At 44.6% G+C, this 23313-nt stretch overlaps 1 protein-coding gene across 2 annotated transcripts; it reads right to left on the bottom strand.

The window, feature by feature from the left end:
- Window positions 1–304: 304 nt before the first annotated feature.
- On the bottom strand, window positions 305–22746 carry Asb13 (ankyrin repeat and SOCS box containing 13). Of its 2 annotated transcripts, none has more exons than XM_057787843.1 (7): window positions 22510–22746; window positions 14795–14982; window positions 13496–13646; window positions 11683–11817; window positions 6973–7164; window positions 3217–5892; window positions 305–3045 (listed from the first exon to the last, which is right to left on the bottom strand). In XM_057787843.1, exons 1-6 carry the CDS (start codon window positions 22631–22633, stop codon window positions 5765–5767), a joined length of 918 nt encoding a protein of 305 aa, XP_057643826.1. In that variant the 5' UTR covers window positions 22634–22746; the 3' UTR covers window positions 305–3045; window positions 3217–5764. The 2 variants fall into 2 exon arrangements, with proteins under 2 accessions (XP_057643826.1, XP_057643827.1); XM_057787844.1 differs by having other exon boundaries at window positions 22591–22746.
- Window positions 22747–23313: the final 567 nt, after the last annotated feature.

The following is a 23313-nucleotide window of genomic DNA, read 5'->3' as shown; positions in this document are numbered from 1 at the left end:
GGGGGCGGGGGGGGGCCAAGCGATGAATGAATGTTCCTTCCTGTCCTGCCTCACTGCTCTGTCCCTCGTGGACCAAGATGAGCCTCAGGACTCAGGATAATACCAAAAGGCAGTGGGAGTTGCCTTTGCTGAGCCCTTGGCATGCAGACTCATAAACAAGGGAAATGTCCTGGCTTGGAGCTCAGGAGCAAATTCTCCCCAGCTTCAAAGGCTGTGATCCCAAGAAGTGTACACCTGGAGACCAGCTGCAGGGAAGTAAAATCTTCTTTAAACAAATAAATGAGAGCAAGAGTGAATATAAGTCTCTTCATTTATTCATCATTTGGAAACTTTAGGCTTTTCAGAGACACTGTTTAGACTGGACCAACCGAAAACACGATTTCATTCAAGTTGCCAGAATAATATGACTTCCCTGAGGGTGTAACTGAAGCCTAGCTCTCAAGGCCATGTGCTACTAGGGTAGGAAAAAGAAAGCAAGCAAAGACTCTAGGGACGGGGGATAACTTCTAGGCCCTTCCACAAAGCATGGGGCTGTCCAAATGGCAGAAACAGTTCACAGCTTGCCAATGCTTTTGTGGTACAGCCTTAGCCTGTGGGCAGCTCAGCTGCTTGCAATATGAGTGAGTTGGAGGGCTTTGTTCTCAGACCAATTTTTATGTCCTCTTTGGTGAATAAAGAACGTCACTGCTCAGAAGGGAAAGGTGTCTCCCAGAAGAAAGCCTGCTTTCTAATCAAGCAACCTGGGGAAGAACCAAGCATGCCAAGGTGTTCTTTATGTCATAAATGATTTCTCAACTCTCCAAAGACTTACCTAGAAGTTGGGTGGATTATCGTAGGTAGTATTTCAGGAGCACAGGAAAAGATAAGATTCAATTCCTTACCTGGAAGACTATAAGTCACTCAAATATAAATATAAATAAATAAATATAAAGTTTCTTGGATTCATCAGCATCACTTCTTCCCCCTCCAGCCCCATGCCTTAAACCTGCAGAGGCCAGGAGGCACACGGGAATGGGGTTGTCCAGCCTCCTGCACAGTACAAGCTGGCGTAACTGATGCAAATACAGAATAATACCTTAGGCAGGGCTTGAAGCTGGGGACTTTACTATGGCACCTCTAAAATAGAAGTCTTGCAATCATCTAAGAGGTGAGTAATGTAGGAGCAGTAGAACTGAACCCTGAATGGTGTTTTATCCAGTGTTTTCCTTTAGAGAAGATGAGAGCAAATCTGTAAGCCAAGGAGCATAGCCAGGGCTGTCAGACTTAGTTTATCTAATAATAGGTCCAAAATAAGTCAATGCCTATAGAGGAACGGAGATCACATAACTCAAACCTCTGTTTTGTAGCACAAAGAATCCAGTTTATAATAATCATGCAGTTCTCTTTATCCCCTTTATATTTCTTTATAAAAAAAGGTCTTTTGCATGTTGATGATGCTTCTCTATGCAGTACCTTTTTCTAAATAGCTAGAGATTTGCCTCAGCAGTTAAAAGCACTGGATGCTGTTTCAGAGGACCTGAGTTTGATTCCCAGCATCCATATGGTTGTATACAATGATCTGTAACTACAGTTCCAAGACATTTGATACCCTCATCTAGCCTCCACTGGCACAAGGCATGCACGCAGTGCACAGATACATATGTAGGCAAAGCATTCATACATATACAATAAAAATGAAAATTAAAAATAAATAAAAAACACTGGGACTCCTTGGGAACCTCTCCTCTCTCTCTCTCTCTCTCTCTCTCTCTCTCTCTCTCTCTCTCTCTCTCTCTCTCTCGTGTGATTGTGCCAAGACAAGATCTTACTATATATATAGCCTTGGCTGTCCTGGAACTTGCTATGTAGGCTGGCTTCAAACTCATGGAGTTCCTCCTGCTTATGCCTCCTGAGTGTTGGGATTAAAAGTGTGTACCACTGTTATGGAATATTAGTTTAAAATGTGTTACATTCACTTATGCTATAGAATATTTGTTTAATGATGTAAAGGCATGTTGCATTCTTTTATGTTGCATTTATTTAATTCTGTAAAGCTTTGTTACTTTGCCTGCCTAAAGCATCTGATTGGTCTAATAAAGAGCTAAACAGCCAATAGCTATGCAGGAGAAAGAATAGGCAGGGCTGGTAGCAGAGAGAATAAACAGGAGGTGAGATTTAGAGAAGAGCAGGGGAGGAGTGAGAAAAGGAGGAGGGGCTAGGGGCCTGCCACCCAGCCACACAGCCAGCCACGAAGTAAAATGAAAAGAAAGATATACAGAATAAAGGTAAAAGCCCAGAGGCAAAATGTAGTTAAAGAGACACTGGATAATTTAAGTTAGAAAAACTGGCTAGAAACAAGCCAAGCTAAGGATGGGCATTCATAAATAAGAATAAATCTCTGTGTATTTATTTGGGAGCTGGGTGGTGGGCCCCCAAAGAGTTAAAAAAAATTAAAAAGCCAACTACATACCACCATGCCCAGCTAGTTTTATATCTTTTACTATGTTGCTTATTTTATATATTGTAAATATCTTCTCCAAACTTTCCACTGCACATAGTTTCAAGATGTCAACAGTACCCCCTGAAGTTATGACGCTTCCCAAAGGCAAAAGAGAATGACTTAGACAGGTGTAAGATCTACAAACATCAACAAGACCAGAGATCAATCATAATCATATACCTTTGAGCATCCTTCAGTCACCTAGCTTCAGCCCCACAAAAACCAACAAAAATAATGGGTCTCATTTCCTCACTTGTAGGGTAAAAAGATCAGTCGGTGGTTAGTCAAGATCATTTTTGTGATTCAAGTTTGAACTGTTACCCCAGCTTTATAGCTGACACAATTCGGGCGCAACTACAGAAGCAAAGAAACTTTTTATCATCACAGCCCTGCTTAATAGTGGACAAGGAGCCAGGTGTAGTGACACATGCCTTTGACCCCAGCACGTGGGAGGCAGAGGCAGGTAAATCTCTGAGTTTGAGGCCAGCCTGGTCTATATATTGAGTTCCAGGACAGCGAGAGCTATATAGTGAGGCATGAATTCTAATTGGTTTTAATAATAAAAACTCGCGAGCCGGGCGGTGGTGGCACACGCCTTTAATCCCAGCACTTGGGAGGCAGAGGCAGGCGGATCTCTGTGAGTTCGAGACCAGCCTGGTCTACAAGAGCTAGTTCCAGGACAGGCTCCAAAACCACAGAGAAACCCTGTCTCGAAAAACCAAAAAAAAAAAAAAAACCTCGCAGTCAGATATTGGGGTGAAAGCTAAAGGATTAGAGAAGCAGAGTAGCCAGCCACTAGAGCTCTTACCTCTACCAATGCTCAGACCAAAGGGGCGATCCTGTCCTCAGACTGCCATTCAGACTGCATCCTCAGGCTGTTCCTCAACATGCACTGAGTTCCTGTCTCTTCCTGCCTTATATTCCTCTCTCTACCCAGCCATATCACTCCTGTCTCCACCTCCCTAATGCTGGAATTAAAGAAGTGTGACCCAAAATGCCAGGATCACCTTTGTGTGAGCTCTCTCTTGTAGAGAAAATTTTTATATCAATTTTGTGTAGCCCAGGATGGCCTTGAACTCACAGAGATCCGTCTGCTTCTGTCTCCCAAGTACTGGGATTAAAGGTGTGTGCCACCACTGCCTGGCCTCTATGACTAACTAGTGTGGCTATCTCTGCACTCTGATCCTCAGGCAAGCTTTATTTGTTAGATCATAAACAAAATGTCACCACAGGACCCAAAATGCTTGTCATCGGGTCTCCATGATGGGGAGTGACCCTACTCCACTTTCACAGGATGAAGTCCATCTTGGCATATGTGTCCTTGAAAATAAGACACAACTTCAGCTACTTTTATTGAGCAATAATGGTGAAGGAACTCTATTCTATACTAAAAGATAAATTGGATGGAGCTGGTATTGGGCTTTATTGCTAGAGGCAAGACTCTTACAAAGAGGAAAGAGGCAGAATCCAATGCCCTTTTAAAGTGATTGTTATTAGTATTACATGCAGAAACATGGATTTGTTAAGAACTTATATATAACAGAAAGAAGGTGGCTTTTCTTGGTATAGAATGACTAGTAGAAAATTCTCTAGTATTGCCTGTTGTATGTGGGGTTTTATCAGTATTATTAAGATATAGAATGTTGCCAGGTGGTGGTGGTACATGCCTTTAGTCCTAGCACTTTGGAAGGCAGAGGTAGGCAGATCTCTGTAAGTTCGAGGTCATCCTGATCTAAAGAGCAAGTCTCAGGACAGGTTCCAAAGCAACACAAAAAAGAAACCCTGTCTTGAACCCACCCCCCCCAAAAAAATATTGAATGTTAATCATGAAAATTCAGTCCAAATGCAAGACTTGATGTTTCATCCACAATGTAGGGCTCATTTTTATTACTTTAGGAAGGGATTGTGCCCACTTTCCTTTCCTGCCTTGATTGATGAATCTCATTCTCATCTGATTCAAGTCTTGCATTGATGTCTTATGCATGATAGACATTCCAGAAGCAAGAAAAATGAATTCATGGGTGCTGGGGTACTGCCACTCAGTTTTACTAGCTTTGCAGCTTCAAAGAATTATCTTTAAAGGGTGGGTGAAGACTCCATTTGGCAAATAGAGAAACAAATGAACAACAATCCTGAAAGAGGCAGAGGCAGGTGGATTTCTATGAGTTCGAGGCCAGCCTAATCTACATAGCAAGTTTCAGGGCAGCCAGAGTCACATGGTGAGACCCTGTCTCAAAGAGTCTTCTAACAGCCCTTAACACTGGAAATAACTACCCAAGGGAATACAGGCTTTCATATTACCTATTGTTTATATTGTTTACATGGCTCATTATAAATCTTGTTACAGCATACATATATGCATAGGGACATATATATACATATATGTGTGTATACATATTCTAAAGATTTTCCAACATAAACTTTTAAATCTTTTAAAAAGATTTTATTACTATTTTTGTATGCTTCTCTCTGTGTGTGTGTGTGTGTGTGTGTGTATGCGTATATACATATATATGTGTGAATACTTGAGGAGGCCAGAAGAGGGTGTCGGATCCCCTGGAGCTGAAGTAATAGACCATTGTAAGCTGCCTGGTGTGGGTGGTGGGAACTGAACTCTGGTCCTGAGCTATCTCTCTAGACCCAACATAAACTTTTTAAAAAGAATTGAGTCCTATGAAACACTGCTAGATGTCAGGGTACAAAGGCTGAGCCTTCTCCACTCTGATCTGTAAGCCCCTGAGAGATATACCTGGGTGCAGGGAGACCTTGGAAAGTGCCAGCTGCTGCCCCAGAAAGACTGTCCGAGTAGCAAAATGCCAGCAGAATGGTCATCCCAGGTCACTGGGTCAGGTGCTTAGAACCTGATGCTTCTTCTGTGGCATAGCACCCAGATATAGGAAAATCAGCATCAGTGTCCTGAGTTCCCAGCATTCCCTGTGCACCTTGAACTGTCTGTCCTGAGTGCCTTTGAGGGAAGTCAGTGACAAGAGGAAAGCTGGAGAACTGAGCCCAGCCTGGAATGACAGCATTAGTTCCAGAAGACTAGCAAGGGTTACATCCACAACTGTGACATCAGACACAGGCCACCTGGTGCTTCAGAGATGTTCTCCAGGGTTCAGAGGAAGACGTCAAAAGGACAGCCAAAAAGAACACAGCGCAGTGTCAATCTATCTATAGCAACGACAGTGTTTCAGAGAAACAGGCAGAACTCCTTAGGGCCCAAGGCTAGGCACAGCGAGGCGATAGCCAGGCAAGTCACCAGCCTATCCAGCCCCTGCTTGCAGCTCAGTTATACGAAAGGTAGTCGATGAGCCGTGGAGGGATGTTTAACTTGGCGACTTTCTCTAGCCCTCGAACACCAGTGGCCTTCCTCAAGCTCACCCTGCAGAGCTGTGAGAGCGTAAGAGGTGTCTCTGGAAAAAAAAAAAAAAAAAAGACATGGAAAAGTAAGAGGGTAATTTCTAGAAGAAGTGTATCCTGTGACTTAATGAGTGCTGAGGCAGAACTGGAAGAGCCTCCCTTCCCCTTAGAATTAGGATGGATCACATGTCATCCCTGGAAAGTCAGATAGCCAGGAACCAGAGAATGAAGTCAGGCAACAAGGCTCAGGTGGTGTCCACAGGGATTCATCCTGTGGGGTTGGGTCCTTCGAGACAGGGGTCTTTTGTTTTGTTGGAGGGGATGGGATTGTTGCTTTGTTTTTGACAGTATTTGGCAAATAGATTTATCAGCAAAGAACTAATTTGTGGCTAAGAGGCTCATTTGTCATATATCCAGCCAAAGGAGACAGGACTGAAGGGTTTGCGCAAGGAAAGGTGCTAGTAGCCTGCTCATGTTACTGTAGGCTTCTTTCCTCAGTGGGGCTGCAGGCCAAGGAATACAGCAAGAGCTGGTGCTTCAGTACAAAACTGTCCCCAGAGACAGAAGTATTCCCAGTGCATCCTAGCGGCCAAGGACAGGAGCTCAGGACTCAACTCAAAGCAGTCAGCATAAATTCAAGGAGAGCTGGGGACCCAAGGTGATTGGTGGGGGTTCCTGGCAACTGGGGTGTACTGACTGGTTTTGTGTCAGCTTGTCACAAGTTAGAAAGGAAGGAGCCTCAGTTGAGGAAATGCCTTCATAAGATCCAGCTGTAAGGCATTTTCTCAATTACTAGGCAGTGTGGGAAGGCTAAGCCTATGGTAGGTGGGGCCATCACTAAGCTGGTGGGCTTGGCTTCTATAAGAAAGTAGGCTGAGCAAACCTGGGGAAGCAAACCAGTAAGCAGCTCCCCTCCATGACCTTTGCATCAGCTCCTGCCTCTTGGATCCTGCCCTGACTGAGTTCCTGTCCTGACTTCCATTGATGATGAACAACAATATGGAAATGTAAGCCAAATGAAGCTTTTTCTCCCCAACTTGCTATTTGGTCATGGTGTTTGTTCCGTCGCAGCAATAGAAACCCTAACTAAGACACTAGGATATGGGATATTTGCACAACAGAGCCTGGCTCACTTTCATAGTACTCAAAGCACTTGGCCGGGGCGCTGCTGCTCCACGTGTAGTCCGAGGGCTTCTTCCCCCGGTTGTCCCGGGCGTAGATGTTGCCTCCAAACTCTATGAGCATCTCAATGAGGTCGACATTCTTTACTTTGGCCGCATGATGAAGGGCGGTCTCGTGTAGTTTCGCTGCATTCACATTGGCCCCTGGATGGACAGAGCAAAAAATATCCGTCACCAAAGGGAGGACGTGGAACCAAGAAGAAAACTGACCTACAAATCATCCTTTGGCGGAGCGCAAAAGCAATCCCTGCCCAGAAAACAAAATCAAGACGCACTCTTCCAAGCCTTCTCAAAATCCAAGAGGAATAATTATTTTTCCTTATGAAAGTGAGGGCAGCAATAAGTATATATAAAGCAAAATAAAAGGCTTTCTCTGTGTCAAATGTCTGTTCTGTTTTTTGGGGTTTTTTTGGTTTTTTCGAGACAGGGTTTCTCTGTGGTTTTGGAGCCTGTCCTGGAACTAGCTCTTGTAGACCAGGCTGGTCTCGAACTCACAGAGATCCGCCTGCCTCTGCCTCCCAAGTGCTGGGATTAAAGGCGTGCGCCACCACCGCCCGGCCAAATGTCTGTTCTGATGTGCCCTAGAGTCTGTCCTCACAGGTCCCTAGATTTCTAGAGGATCATCCTGAGTCGCCCAAATGTTGCAGCCTTATAGAGACTACCACGTGACACCGCTGCTCTGCCACAGGAAACAGATTATGTGTTTGGAGGTTCGCTGTGAACTCAGCTCCACCCTCCTTATCCATACTGGTTCAGATCCAAAGAATTAGTAACTAAATACATCATTTTAAAATGCATTAAAAAAAATAAAGACTTAGCCTGGCAAGATGGCTCAGCACAAGCCTGGTGAGCTGAACCCAATCCCCAGAAGCCACAAAAAGAGGGAAGGAGAGAACCAATCCCACAAAACTGTCCTCTGATAACACAAACGCACCAAGGCATGCACACCTGAGCTCACATGCTTGCAATCACGAGAAATAAAAGTTTAAGATAAATGTTTGAAAGTTAAAAATTATGATGGCAAAGTGGTCTCTGTGAAACGACCTTCTTAACCCACTGGTTCTATATAATGGATTTTCTAAGGCCTCAGAATTTGTTTGGTAGAAGTTAACTTCTTTGAAGTTTCCTGAACCAGTAAAGAACAATAGCTAACATTCACTGGAAAAGATTAAAGTATTTTAGAGAAACTAAGCAAATTTCTTAGCGTCGATATAGTCCCTAAATTACAGTTTCAAACCACAATTGTAAATTCATAGCTAAGTCAGCAACATGCCATTGCTTAGTGCTGTTTCTCCTTGAAACACTGCTGGAAAAGCCCTGCTTTCTGCTTTAAAATCTGTTTCATCCTCTGGAATTAAGGGCTGTATTTATCACAATGGCCACGGAGTAATCCTGAGAGTGCTCTTTCCATTCCTCCTCACAAAATCCAGAAAGCTCGGGTCAGGAGGGACTGACTGCTGACTCCTCAAAGGAGAAGGTTGAGTCACACATAATTTACGGCATGAAATTTTGTAATTGCCCCACAAACCAATCACTCTCTTCCCTCAGATGGTTTTCTTTCAATATTTCCTTATAGGAGTAAATAATTTTTAGACTTGTTGTAACCATTGTGCAAAAATAAATTTTAATGCTAGATACACAATTTGTAATTGTCTAAATTGTAAAGACCACAGAGTCCAAAGTCCAAGTGGCTTTCTCCTATCGATTCTTGCAGTATTCTTGCCAACCAGGAAGGAATGTGATTATCTCGATTTTAACGGTGCAGAAAAAGACATCACAAAAGCAAAATACCCTCAAGGTCAGAGAGAAAGAGGAAGCAGGAAAGATCTGGAACAGACACCCCTCCTTCCTGGCTGTTAGCTACCTTGGCTCCTGAGATAAGGCCTTGGACCCTGAGTGACTCTTTCAAAGTGGCCTTCCCAAAGTAAGCAATGAGATTTTTCCATAATGTGTATTATTTGATTGGGTAGAAAGGAAGGAGGGTAAAAGAAGGAAGCCAGCCGACTGGAAACATCAGACCAAGTGTGTGCACAGCAATCTCTATGGGCTCAAGTTAGTGCTCAATGAAAACAGAAACGGTGAAAGATGATGAACACTGGCAGATTTTTGTTAGAAAGCTGGAGCGGGAACTAAGGAGAGGGGAGGAAGAAGGTCAAAAGGGAGAGACTGTGGCACAATGAGCATTTCACATCTTGGCCATGTGGGGGTGGTGGTAAAGAGCCTTCTGGGCCCTAAGAACTGTCAATTTCATGCTTTGGAGAAAGGGGTCAAAGCTGGCTCCCTAGCAAAATCCTAACTTCAAAAACAACAAAGGATTAATGTGATTTGGAGTAAAACAGAGAGCAGTGAAGTGAGGGCTGCCCAGCATCCTCGCGCGCAGCTGCGAACAGCCCCTGCCCTGGACAGCGGCACAAATGACTCAACACACGGTAACGCGGGCTAGACGGAAGCGCAGATAATCCTTAACTACCCACTTCTGGGCGTTCCCATTAGAGTTAAATATTTACTGTTAGTGATCAGATGGAACGTTACTTAACCATAATAACTGGACTCTGACCCTCACCAGTTCTCGTCCTCTGCAAACAGAACCTAGTTCATTAACTCGGCCTCTCTCCCTACACGAGAAAAGGCGCAACTGTCTCTTGGTTCACTGTGGAGTGCGGTATGAGCACTTCATACATGGCTCAGCTCCTCCACTGGAGTTAGGACCTTCGCTGTCACTGCAGATGCACCTACTACACGTTTTCTGGAGATGTGGAATGTGGCTATCCTTAGGTCCACAACAGGCCTATGACTTGGCCTCCGCAGTATAGAAATGCATTGCTTTTATAAGACACCATGTGTGAGTACCTAGGACTATGCTACCTCACTCTGCTTCTATGAGGGTTGGAAATAATTCACAAGGAGAAAGCAGATCAAAGGGAAAAAAATGTAAAAAAACAATCCTGTTGAGGGAGCCCATGAGAAATTAAAGTGGTATCTAGTCTGCCTCTTCCTGGCTCCTCCCGTCTTCAGTTCCTGTTTGGATCAAGGCTCAGGACCCTCTTTTCTGCTCTCCTGGGACATTCTGCCCCAGACTGCATCTGCCCTTAATGCTTAATTTCCTCTGTGGAGAAAGGAGATGCCCCCTACCCCAAATTCTACTCATCCTCGATGTATAGAAATTTCCCTTTAAAAAAGTGTTGGGAGTTGGGGTGGGGTGAGCAAACAGACCTCCCCTCAACTCCAGGGTGGGCTCTGACTGCTCCAATCCCTTTTCCTCTGTCATAGTAATTGGTTCAAGTCACCCAATCCGAAGCTGACAAAGCTGCACTCCAGGGATCAGGTTTGGACACAAGACCTCGTTTAAGCCAATGAAGTATTGGGGGAGGTAAGCTAGTGACACCAGGAAAGGAGAAGCTCCACTCTTCTGAAAAAGCTACAAGAGAGCCTTAGGATATAAAATGCTGAAGGGCTGAGAGATGCTATCCTCACGACTGCCTGGAACTCCAGCTCCAGGGATACCTCTCTCTCTCTCTCTCTCTCTCTCTCTCTCTCTCTCTCTCTCACATACACACATGTATACACACATGCATACACACATGCACACACACACACACACACACACACTGCTTGTATCAGCTGCATCCACTTACCCACTATCATAGAAGCCAGCTAACACTAAGAAAAGCAGATTTCGAAATTCAAAGGCATAGTGACACTCTGGAACCATGAGCTTAGAATGACTATACTTCTGATACACTTCTCAAGTTTTGTCACATAAATCAAGAAATGACTTCATTGTTAACCCAGTAGTAATTGGTTTCTTCATTTCAGTGGCCATCCAGGGACTGTTGGGTTCTGTATTCATGGAGTCAACGAGCCAAAGACTTAAGTATTTCGAAAGGCAAAAAAGTTTTCACCTATCCCAAACATGTGCAGACCTTCTGTTCACTTTGTGGGTCTCTCTGCAGGGAGCCTTTTTCAAACACTCACCATAAGCCAGATTATACCTGCTCCATTCTCCTATTTGCTGCCAACGCCATTTCCCAGCATAACTCTGACTCAAATTCAGATAGCAAAACCTCATCAGGCAGACATGATGGACTGCTGCCTATATTTGCTAAAAATAACATCCATGGATCTGAGATGGCTCATCAAGTTGGGCTACTTGCTGTACAAACAAGAGGACCTGAGTTCAGATCTCCAGGACCCACATAGAAACCATGGCTCTGTGGACCATAACCACGTTCTGTGAGGGGTAGAGAGAGAAGGATCACTGAGGTTTGCTGGTTGCCAGCCTAGCTCACAGTTCAGTGAGAGAGCCTGCCTGAAGGGAATAAGGCAGAACAGAGAGAGGTAAAGCAGGACATCTAACACGCCCCTCTCGTACGTGTACAATACACACACACATACACATGCACACAGGCACGCACAAATAAATGTTGACTGTATACCAGGCATTATAGAAACATTATTGAGAATATTCCCAACACCTCGGAAAATAGGAGTTATTTTTCTAGTCCTATAGATAAAGAGGCTAAGGTATAAGTTCTTTCTGATTGGTGGGAGAACCAATTTCAAATCATTTTCTGTCTGCTTCCACTACCCAGACCTCTGCTAGCGCAGCACAGGTAACTCATCCACTCGGGTAAATGCTAGCTTGGATAAACAGCAGCATACCTGCATTGAGCAACACTTTGACGCAGTCCAAATGCTCTCGCGCACAGGCAACATGTAGAGGGGTCCCGAAATGGCAGTCGTGAGCTTCCAGATTGGCCCCAACATCAATAAGAAGCCGCACACATTCAGAACTCCCTAAAACAAAAGGGGAGAGATGGAGATGTTCATGAACATCTGAAAAGGTGGCACTGCCATGAACAGAGGGTAAGCAGCCTATATCTCAACAGACAAAGCAGCTGGTACCTCGGCAAGGCCCTAGAAGAATACAAAGACATCTCCTCTGTCCCCCTCAGGAGTTCTTAGCGCACTTGGTAGTAAAAGGAAAGGGTCAGAGCCACCTCCCTGCTGAGGACAGAAGATGTGGGAAAGCACTTGGACACAGGGATCAGAAACCATCTGATCCTCATCTCCAAGTTTCCCCGTACCGTGTCTGGAGAGCATCCAAGTTACAGAAAGTGCACATAGCTGCTGTCATCCCGCCATTCTCTGACTTTCTCACTCTGCAAGTTGTGCTCCAGCACCTCCTTGTCTTCAGGGCAGGTTTGGATTGGGATCCCCCACTTCCCTCCTCTCCAGGAAGATTCTGCTACAGACTCCATCTTCTCTTTTTTCCTTCCTTTCTTTCTTTCTTCCTTTCTTTCTTTCTTTCTTTCTTTCTTTCTTTCTCTCGTGTTATTGTTCTTTGTGGTTTTGGTTTTTGTTGTTGTTCTTTTGGAGCCTGTCCTGGAACTAGCTTTTGTAGACCAGGCTGGTCTCGAACTCACAGAGATCCGCCTGCCTCTGCCTCCAGAGTGCTGGGATTAAAGGCGTGCACCACCACCGCCTGGCCAGGGTTTCTCTGTGTAATAGTTTTGACTGTCCTAGAACTCACTCTGTAGACGAGGCTGGGCTTGAACTCACAGATCCGCCTGCCTCTGGCTCCAGAGTGCTGGGATTAAAAGCGTGCGCCACCACGGCCAATCATCCATCTTCTCATATCATTGTTGATAGCTACCTAGTAATCATCCCCATCCCTAAAACTTAACCCCACACCCACTGCTGGCCAAGCTCATTAACATTACAACTACCACATTGTCCCCTTTCCCAAAGGTTTCTGCTCCTAGATAAATTCTTTTCAGGCAGTTCCATTGCTCCCAGCTGACTCTGAGTCACTTTTTATCTCATTTTTGTACCTTTCCTTCAGACCAAATCCTACTTGCTACTGGGTGGGCAAGGAGCTAGATGTAAGGAAACCAAGGAAACCTGTAGCCATATCTTAGCAACTATGTCTCCTGATGGTCAAAAAGCCATTATGGATAGACATCATTGAAGCTTCAATTAGGTTGTTCCCAGTGTATCAGAGACTAAAACACCAAGGTCTTTCCCAACACATGCATGTTACTGAAGGGTCCACATTCCAACACCCTGACATCATTATAATATCACTAGCATTGAGGGTTTTGACACATACCTCTCCTTTGATGGGTTTTGTTTTCTTAGAATATCATAAGAAGAAATACCCTAAAATGGAAAGTCTAATCCACCATAATTTAGGAGAAGAATATGCATCCTACCTCACAAATATTCATAAAAACTTCTTTATGATCCACAACTCAGAATTCTCTGGGCTGCACACACCATGGGATGGCACATTCCAATCTTTCTGTGGAGACTTTGTTTTAGAAAAACTTCTGCTTAAACCATGTTTCCTGACTGAATTCTTTTCTTCAAGAAGAATCAGGTCCCTCCCCCATGGACACAGGCCACTATCCTCCTCTGGAGTCCAAGTGTTTTATACTGGGCCATTCCAATGGGCCCTGACACATAGACTCACCACTCATGCAGGCCTCGTGCAGTGGGGATGCTGTGTACAGAGGAGGGTTGACCTTCGCCCCATAGGATAGCAAGAGCTTCACACACTCGATGCTGCCTGAGGCACAAGCGTCACAAAGAGGGGTGCTGCCATCAATGTTGCGCGCATCCACCTCCAACAACAGAAGAAACAAACGTCAAAGGGTGAGGGGAATGAATGGGATGACGCTTGTAATCTTTATGCAGATCCATCTTTGGAAAGACCGTGTCTTAAAATTACCAGTTTGCTGCTGTGCACCAAGCCAGGCAAGGGAGTTCAAAGAGAAAAGACGTGTGGTTTGGAGGTAGGAATGCACGCGAGTCTCGTAAGTATAGACGTCTGTCCCTCATCCTCCCTTCCCTCCCAGGGCAGGCTGAAACTCGGCCTCACCCCCACTACCACCCTAGGCAAATAATAAACATAGGGCAGAAAGGGAGAGCCTGAGACTGCAAGCTGGGGAAATGGGAATCAAGGTGACTTTTAACTCAGCTTTGACTTAAAAAAAAAAAAGTGCCCCATACTGCTTAGCATGCCTCATCTTGTATGAAAAATCACCATCCAGGAAGAGGGCGACTCCCTAGACAGAGAAAACAAACTCAGAATTGACCGAAGTTTGGCTTCTACACACTGAAAACCGCGGAACTTGTTCCATTCCAAGCTTTGGGGAAGAGTAAAAGGTGCATTGCCTTCGCTCTGCTCTCACCTGGTGAGCTCCGAGAACAGAGTGCGGTATTCGTTATAAGCACCAGCGTAGGGGCTGGAGCAGATCCTGACAGCTCTTCTAAGCAGGCCGGTAGTCTGCAGAAACCACTGGCCGCTAAAACTAACTGTAGGCAACCAGATCAGAAGTTTGTTCTGTTACTTTCATTCCCTCATCCCAGCCCACCCCAGTTGTTTTGCCAGCACCTCACTTGTATGACCTGGAACCAAGAACTCTGTTGGCTAAACCTACGCTGCAACTGTTCAGCCCAAGACCAACTGCACCCTGAGAGTCTGCGTCTGGTCCATAGCTGCCCTGACCATCTCCAAGCAGAGTTACGCTAAACCACTTCGCTAAAACTGCCGCAATCCAAAAACACTTCCCTGCTCTGGTCCACAGCAACCACCCCATCTCCCCCTATGGCTTCCAGTTCCCTAAGCAGTTTCACTATAACACCCCGACTAGTCACGTGTTTGCATGACCTTAGAGTCATACTTCTCACTAGTATGCTCCCGAGCCCGTCCCATCCACTCTTACAGCCGCAGCAGCTAGGTAGCCATCAGCCCCACAAGGTCACCCACCTGGGCACCAGCTGCCAGCAGCAGCTGCACGCACTGGGCCTGGCCGTGCAGACTGGCAGCATGAAGGGGTGTGATGGAGTCCACGGTGACCTGATTAACACATGCTCCACTCTCAATCAGCTGCTGAAGTTGAAGGCTCTCGCCCCGCTGAGCCGCCTCATGCACAGGGGTGCGCTCCACCCAGAAACCTGCAGAGGAAACAGAGTCCTTACTAAAACCCTCCTACTGCCATCAGGACAAATGAACACATGTGAAACTCCAGGACCCAGTGGCAGCCAATATACCGTATGTGGCTATGCAATTGATCCCGATGGTCCGATTAAAACCCATAAGCCGGGCTGGAGAGATGGCTCAGTGGTTAAAAGCACATACTGCATCTGGCAGTGATGGCCCATGCCTTTAATCCCAGCACTCAGGAGAGGCAAGCGTACCTTTGTGAGTTCAAGGCCAGTCTGATCTACAAGCCAGGGCTACACAGAGAACTCCTGTCTAAAAACAAAAAAAACAAAAAACAAAAAAACACATACTGCTCTTCCAGAGGACCCAGGTTCAATTCCCAGGACCCATATGGCAGCTCATAGCTGTCTGTAACTCTAGTTCCAGGGGATCCAACACACTCAAAAAGACACATACACACACACACACACACACATTCAGGCAAAACACCAATGCACATAAAATAAAATAATAAATTAAAAAAAGAAAGAAGCCCAACTAGATAGGTGGTAGAGTTCAAAGTCCTCGCCTATAAGGATGTCTGTGCTATGTATCTGGTTCACACTATGATCCCCTCTCCCACCCCTGGCCCTTAAGACACAGCTATAGCTCACCACTGTGCTTAGGAGTTGCATACATTTACCTCTGTATACTGTGTCTTACAAAGAGGGATGTAGCCCATAAGTAGCAATATACAGTTTGAGGGGATAGTGTTCTATAGTGTAGCTAACAAATTAAAGTCAGTGAGAGAGAGGGAAAAAAACCCCAAAGTAAGAGAAGTTCCATGCAACTTTAAAAGGAAAAGAACAACAAAGTAAGCCTTACGTTTGTGTTGGGGTGACAGAAATCAGAAATCAGAAGCAGCAAATGTGATAAGCAAAAGTGGAGGTGGACGGAGCAGAGGAAGAGCAGGAGGAGGAGGAGAGGGAAGGGAGATTTCAGTCCATCAAAGGGCACAGTCAACAGAGTTAAAGACAATGCATAGAATGGAAGAAAATATTTGCAAATTATACATCTGATAAGAGATTAATATCAAGAATATATAAATGACTTCCACAGTTCAACAACTTAAAAACCAAATAATTCAAGTTTAAAATGGGCAAAGGGTTTTAACAGATATTTATCCAAAGAAGACATACAAATGGTCAATAAACATACAAAAAGATTGTCAACATCATTAATCAAAAAGAAATGCAAACCCAAATTACAATGAGATGCTACTTCTTACTCATTTGTTGTATAGCAGTTTTTTGTTTTTTGTTTTTTTCTGAGACAAAACATTAAATCCTGGAGGGAAGCTCATTAAGATTCTTGATATTCTGGATGTTCTAAGGAGAGGTGAAATAGTCCATTATACAAGAAAACATCTTAAAACCCAGGAAGCAAATGACTCAATAGCATCAGGAAGTTCCCGAAACTGAGGAGATTCACAAAGTCTCTTGCTCTCCAGACATACATAAATAGTAAGGACTGATAAAAGACCCTCTCAAACACGTGAAGCCTAGAAGACGCTGAGACCAACTGAGCTGCCTGGAAAGGACATTCTCCAATGCGGAGCTGCTTTCAAGTGAACTCCAGGTTTGTAGCTTTCATGTGCTGTCATCCATGATGCATGCAGTGGTGCAGCTGTCTTTGAGTTATCCCTGATCTTGTACATAACCCCTCACCCATACTCCTGGAAGTAAACCCAACAAACTCACCCGTACTCTCAAAAGTAAACACAACAAAGATAGAAACAATTCAAGTGTTGATCAAGAGATGAGTGCACAAGTGAGATGTGGTATACACAACACTCATTAGCTCTACATAGGAAGAAAATATCAACACGTGTATAGGCCTTGAAAATGCTATGCTAAGTGCAAAAGTGACTCACTAAAGGACATGTGCTATATGATTCCACTCACATGGGGTACCTAAAGTAAACACAATCGCAGGGACAGAAAGCAGCCTAATGAGACTGGGGACAGTAGAGAGTTATTGTCTAAAAGGTGTATGAAGTCAATTTTTCAGGATAAAAAAAGTTCTGTGGGTAAGGATGGTGATTGTTGTGCTTAATGTGCAACAAACTTAACACCACTTCTGAACTCTGCATCTTTTGTTATATGTTCTTTACCACAATTCAAATGTTTAGGACGGGGCTGGAGAGATAGATCAGCTGTTAAGAGCACTGGCTGTTCTTTCAGGGGACCAGAACTCAATCCTTAGCACCTACATGATGGTTCATAACCATTTATAACTCCAGTCCTGGAGGATCCAACACCCTCTTCTGGCCTTTGATGGCACTGAATACATGTGTTACATCAACACAGATGAGGACCAAACACCCACAGTCATAAAATAAAAATAAAAATTTTCTGCATTGCTGGTGGGAATGCAAGCCGGTACAGCCCCTTTGGATGTCAGTATGGCAATTTCTCAGAAAATTAGGAAACAACCTTCCTCAAGACCCAATAACACCACTTTTGCTCAATCATGCCACAAGGACATGTGCTCAACTGTGTTTATGCAGCTTTGTTTGTCATAGCCAGAACCTGGAAACAACCTAAAAGCCCCTCAACTGAAGAATGGATAAAAAAAAAAAAAAAAAGTGGTCCATTTACACAATGGAGTACTACACAGCAGAAAAAAATAACGACAGCTAGAAATTTTGCAGGAAAATGGATGAAGCTAGAAAACATCATTTTGAGCGCGGTAACCCAGACACAGAAAGAGAATTATCACATGTACTCACTCATAGGTGGTTTTTAAACATAAAACAAAGAAAACCAGCCTACAAACCACAATCCCAGAGAACTTAGACAACAATGCAGACACTAAAAGAGACTTACATAGATCTAATCTACATGGGAAGTAGAAAGTAGAAAAAGACAAGATCTCCTGAGTAAATTGGGAGCATGGGGACCTTGGGGGAGGGCTGAAGGGGGGGAGCAGAGAAAAATGAGAGCTCAATAAATATCAATTAAAAATAAAATAAAAATTTTAAGAGTAAATATATTAGTTACTTTTCTTATTACTATTGGAAAACACCTAACAAATGCAACTTAAGGCAGGAAGAGTTTATTTTGGCTCAGGGTAAGAGATAAAACCCATCACAGTGGGCAGGATATAGGTGCAGGAGCATGAGGCGGCTCACATTGTGTGCACAGTCAGGAAGCCTAGAGAGAGAGAGACGAAAGCTAGTGCTCAGCTCACGTCCTCCTTTTCTCTGTTTTTTTCCATCTAGAACCCTGGTCCATGGATTAGAGACCCACATTCCTCTGGGTCTTAGCTGTACCTCTCTGGAAAGGCTCTCACAGAAATACCCAGAGGTGTATCTCCCAGGTTATTCCAAGCCCAATTAAGCAGCCAAGAAATATTAGCCGTTACAGAAACAAAAAGCCAGAGCATGGAATCTGAGCATGGAAAGAGCTGCCACCTGCTCACTGACATCAGCAAAAGATAGCTTTAGAGCAGGGAGGGGCATTAGTCGTCCAGGGTGCATCAGACAGACACTCCTGGCCACTGGATGGCTCCTCTAGGGTTACAAATTAGGGAGGAATAAGGCATTCTCTTCCTAAAGACTGGTAGCGAACACCAGGGAGGACAACAAAAAAGTAAGGGGAAAGCCGGGCGATGGTGGCGTACGCCTTTAATCCCAGCACTTGGGAGGCAGAGGCAGGCGGATCCCTGTGAGTTCGAGACCAGCCTGGTCTACAGAGCTAGTTCCAGGACAGGCTCCAAAGCCACAGAGAAACCCTGTCTCAAAAAAAAAAAAAAAAAAAAAAAAGTAAGGGGAAGGACAGCTTGTGTGTGAGAATTTAATTATATTCCTAAGATATTCCTAAGAGGAAGTGCAGAAAATACAATTAGGACACTGGCTCATCAGGCTTCATCACCGGCTAGCCCGACCCAGTGCCAAGACCCCAGTTCTGATGGAGTGCCCCATTCCTGAATCTCAAGAATTCTCTCCTGGGGGTAGTGTTACATTGGAAATCTGAGACCCTGCACTGTTTTGGCAAGCTCCCTCTGGGGCTGGAGCCCAATCTTCAATCCTGCCGTGTAACTGGTCTCCCATTACCAGCTTGCTCCATTCTCCCTTCCTCCTCATCTAGCCAAATAGTAAGTTGGTCATGTGGGACCTGATCACAGTCTCCCAGTGGCTGTTTTCTATTGGAAGTCAAGCTGCCTGTCTCTTTATTTGTAGAAATCTTTACTTTAACATCTGATCTGCAGGGCTGTGGAGATAACTCAGCGGTTAAAAGCACTGGCTGCTCTTCCAGAGGATCCCTGGTTCAATTCCCAGGACCCACATGGCAGCTCACAACTGTCTTTAACTCCCGTTCCAGCTGATCTGGCACCCTCACACAGACATACGTGCACATAAAATAAATAATATTTTTTTAAAAAAAAATAGAGCTGCTTTTGTGTTTAAAATATTTCTCAACCAAGTCTTTTTAAATGTTTTAATTATGAATCTCCAAAATATTCTTTGACACACAATGTGACTTTAAAATACACTCAGTGTAGAAGAAGAAGAAGAAGAAGAAGAAGAAGAAGAAGAAGAAGAAGAAGAAGAAGAAGAAGAAGAAGAAGAAGAAGAAGAATCCCAATCTATACATTTTTTTAAAACACACAGTGAGGTTAAAGAAAAAAGTTTGCCTCGGTGGAGGGACTAGGGAGGTGCAGCTCTAAAAGGCTGAGGAAAAGAAACAGAAAGAGAGAAAGTGAAAGTGAAAACATTGCCGGGGAGGAGAAAGAACCAGGAAGTTGCTGGCATGAGTGACAGGAGTCCCCTTCCACAGCCCTGCTGAACACACTTGCCTAGAATGCTTGATCTTCATCTTTTCCTTCCCTTCCACATCACTCCCCCAGTAATTTGCTGCCTGCCTTCCCTATTGTTAGCCACCCTAAGATGCTTACACATGAGGGTGCTCTCCCTTCCTTCTTAAGCCTCAGTCACAAAACACAGCAAGCTGGGGCTTCATTTCACACAGCCCTGCACTCTCGTTCTGTCTTTTCTTGTCTTTTTTTGGAAGTAGTCTGAGCTGGCCTTGAACTCATCACCATCCTCCTGTCCCAGCGGCTGAGATTACAAGTGCATACCTCCATGCCTGGCTTATCTTCTTCATTTCTGTTGAAGAACTTTAGGAAAGGTTTTTTTTTCATTTGAAGTGGCAGCCTTAGTTTTCTTGTGAGGGACCTAGCTTTTCGCGGGGCCACATTATGGAGAAAAGATAAGGATGTGTGCCGTTTTGCTCATCAAAAGCGGGTTTACTAGTTATTATTTTCTTTGAGATCTTTTTTAGCCTCAGGTATGCTTGTCTTGCCTGTCAACAACTTCTCTTTGAATTCCTATTTCAGGGTAAGTTTTCCATTCTGACCCTTCAAAGTATGACTCTAAGCTTTGGAAAGCATCCTGAATTCTTGCTAAGAGTAGGTGGTCACATTAGAAAAGAATAATGAAGCTGGGGGTTCCCAATGACACATGGACAATCTTTTCTAGCCCTTCTCCAAAGGCCTCATTAAATTGAGAGGGAAATATAGCTACATAAGCAAACAAAAATGATCTAAAAAGTGGTATGCATAAACATTTTGTTTACAATACAACAGGAATGTAGAATTACAAGTCAGAATGTCACACAAGTAAAATCCCTATGGCGGGCTCCACTTTTGCTGGAACAGTGATGCTGTTTTGGATCTAACACATTCAGTTTATTCACTTAGGCCAGAAATACAAATACCCCCAAGACAGATTTTTGGAGAAGCATAGTATTTTTTAAATGACAATGCCAAAAAAAAAAAAAAAAAAAAATCCAGCATAGTGGCACAAGCCAGGTACTCGGGAAGCAGAGGCAGGTGGCCAGTTCAAGACCAACCTGGGCTACAAAGTGAGTTCTGCGACCGCCAGGGCCACACAGAAAAACTGTCTCAAAATAAATAAATAAATAAATAAATAAAATTAAAAATAAAAAATTTCAAGAACCTCAACATGTGTGCATCCACTAATTGAGAATGTGATTTTCTACTCTACAAGCTATGCAGAAAATATACTTGGGAGTGATGTTTTTAAAATATTTATTTAGAGACAAGGTCTTGCCACATAGCCTGGGTTGGCCAGGAACTCTACTTTCCAAGGGCTAGGGTTTCAGGTGACTTCCACCAGGCCTGGCTCTGATGCTGTGCTATCCTCTACCTGAGCAAAATAAAACGTGTGCTTTACAGGCTTCCGTAGTTAGCCACCCATTGCATATTCACTTATCAAATACTGACCATGCTATGAGGGTCAAAGTCTTGGACCAGCCTAGGGTGCCAAGAAAAACAGATACTCATTAAACTGTCTTTGATCCTTCTGAAGGTGTTTGTTTTGCAAAAATCAATTAAAATAATTTTCTGTCTTGTTATGACTGCAATTTCCTACTTGGCTAAATTAACTTAGGGTTTTTTACTTTCTTTATATTACTATTTATGTAAAAATGCTGAGGCGGGGGGGTGCTCTTTTGGTTTGTTTAACTTTGCTTTTGTTTTGTTTGTTTTCTTTCCAAGCTTCAGAATATATTTTCGTTTATTTATCATGCTATTACTTTGTAAGTAACAAAAAAAAATTTACTTCTCCAAAGACTGCCCCTTCGCCTTCAAATCCATTTCATTCTAAGGCTGCCCTAAAGGTACAGAGAACACTTTTTTAGCGCCAGAAATGCCACAGGTTTGGGCCAAGTCCTCATTCTGGTGCTTACTCCCTAGTAGGGTCTGGCCATGGCAAGCTCAAGAGAGGTCTGGGTTTTAGTTTACCCTAAGGCAATGCCTGGTTCCAAGAAAGACCACCCAGGCACCAACCAGGAATTGGTTCAACCATTGTAGATAGGATCACCTGCCAGCACACACCCATCGCTTTTCACCAGGACACCCCTAGACAAATGTCAGTCAATCAGGGGTCCTGAACCTTAGAAATCCCCCTCTGGTTTTATAAAAATCCCACCCCAATTGAGCCTGGGGCTCTCTTATCATGCCAATGCGTTGGACACAGGGAGAATCCGAGTTTGAACTTGAATAATAAAGGTTCTTTGCTTTTACATACAGGACTAGGTGTCCTAGTTCGTTTTTTGGAGGGGCTCCGTGATCTGGGCATAACAGCCACAGCTGAAGTATGAGTAGGATGCTGCGAACCACCACGCGATACACTGCACCAAGCGCCCGAAAAGTGGTGCAGAAACCGCAGTGGGCTCCTGCTGAGGCTGCCAACCAGTGTGCCCAGTGCACACACGCTTCCCAGGATCTGTCACTGAACTAGGCAACGACCCCGCGTGATCCCCAAAGTGTGCGGTTCTCGGGTGAACTGGCGGTTCTGAATCCCACACCTGGTGCAACTCAGGGATGACCAGCCCCGCAGTCTGGAACAAGGTGACAAAATTAAAAAATCCCAGATGCTCAGAATCACCCGGACCCTGCTCGAATCTCTACATCCCACTCCACCAATCGGGCGCGCTGCCCATCTCCGGGATAAAGGCCACCCATAAGCTTACTCTGTCCCCAAGAGCTGATATCCTGGTCTGGGCTCCAGCCCCTGTGTGGTGCCCTTGGCCTCTGCGGCGCGAAGCACGTACCCACGTCTCCCAAAAAGCTGCCATCCCCGGCGCGCGGCTCCATGGGGCTCGCCGGCTCTGGGGCCCTACCTACCGGCCTTGTGACTTCGGGCACTGGGACCTGAGCCCGGACTTAGCCCGGACCCAAGTCGGGACGTGAGCCGGCACCAACCCGGGAGCACAGGCCGCTGGGCGGGGCCTGATTGCTTCCGTGGCCACCTCTGGGAGTTGTAGTTTCTGTTGATTCGCAGTTTGCAGCTTGCCACCCACACCCGTGTCACCACCAAAAGGTGTGCGTGCTTGCGCATGCAAACTGAAATGTGCAAAATGTGCTCCCGTGTGACACGTTGCACGTGTGAATACGTGTCCATAAACAAGTCCTGCATTTTAGACGAGAAACCTGGATACCTGTGTCCGTATGTAAAAGATGCGTCCGCATGCAAAATGTTTGGTTCCTAAAACGCGAGTCCATGTGCAAAATGTGCCCAGCTGCCTAAACTGGCCTCCTGTAGTTTACACTGTTCCAGCTGAGCAAAGTATCCAGGCCCTTCATGTCTTAAAGAGGAGCCTTCCAGTGAAACTGGTGATCAAAAGGCCTGATTCTTCCACTTTTTAAAATAAATCATAACTTTCAAATAGTTGAGATTCATTGATGAAAATTACGTTTTTTAGTGGACAGTTTTAATTTGGACCGTTTTAGCAGAAGGAAGCTGGAGTGCCATGAGCAGCCTGGCAGAAATGAGA

Source organism: Chionomys nivalis, chromosome 13, assembly GCF_950005125.1.
Source record: "Chionomys nivalis chromosome 13, mChiNiv1.1, whole genome shotgun sequence".
In the NCBI taxonomy this organism is placed as follows: domain Eukaryota; kingdom Metazoa; phylum Chordata; class Mammalia; order Rodentia; family Cricetidae; genus Chionomys; species Chionomys nivalis.
The sequence above is the reverse complement of the archived record's forward strand: the minus strand, read 5'-3'. Positions and strand labels throughout refer to the sequence as shown.

Excerpts from the sequence above, each read along its gene's own strand:
- Asb13 (XM_057787843.1), bottom strand. The coding sequence starts at position 22,633 with ATGGAGCCGCGCGCCGGGGATGGCAGCTTTTTGGGAGACGTGGGTACG. Across the intron at positions 13,647-14,794 it reads TGCTGGCAGCTGGTGCCCAG|GTGGATGCGCGCAACATTGA; the intron begins GTGGGTGACCTT and ends CTGTTGTTGGAG. Across the intron at positions 11,818-13,495 it reads GCACGAGGCCTGCATGAGTG|GGAGTTCTGAATGTGTGCGG; the intron begins GTGAGTCTATGT and ends CTTTTGTTTTAG.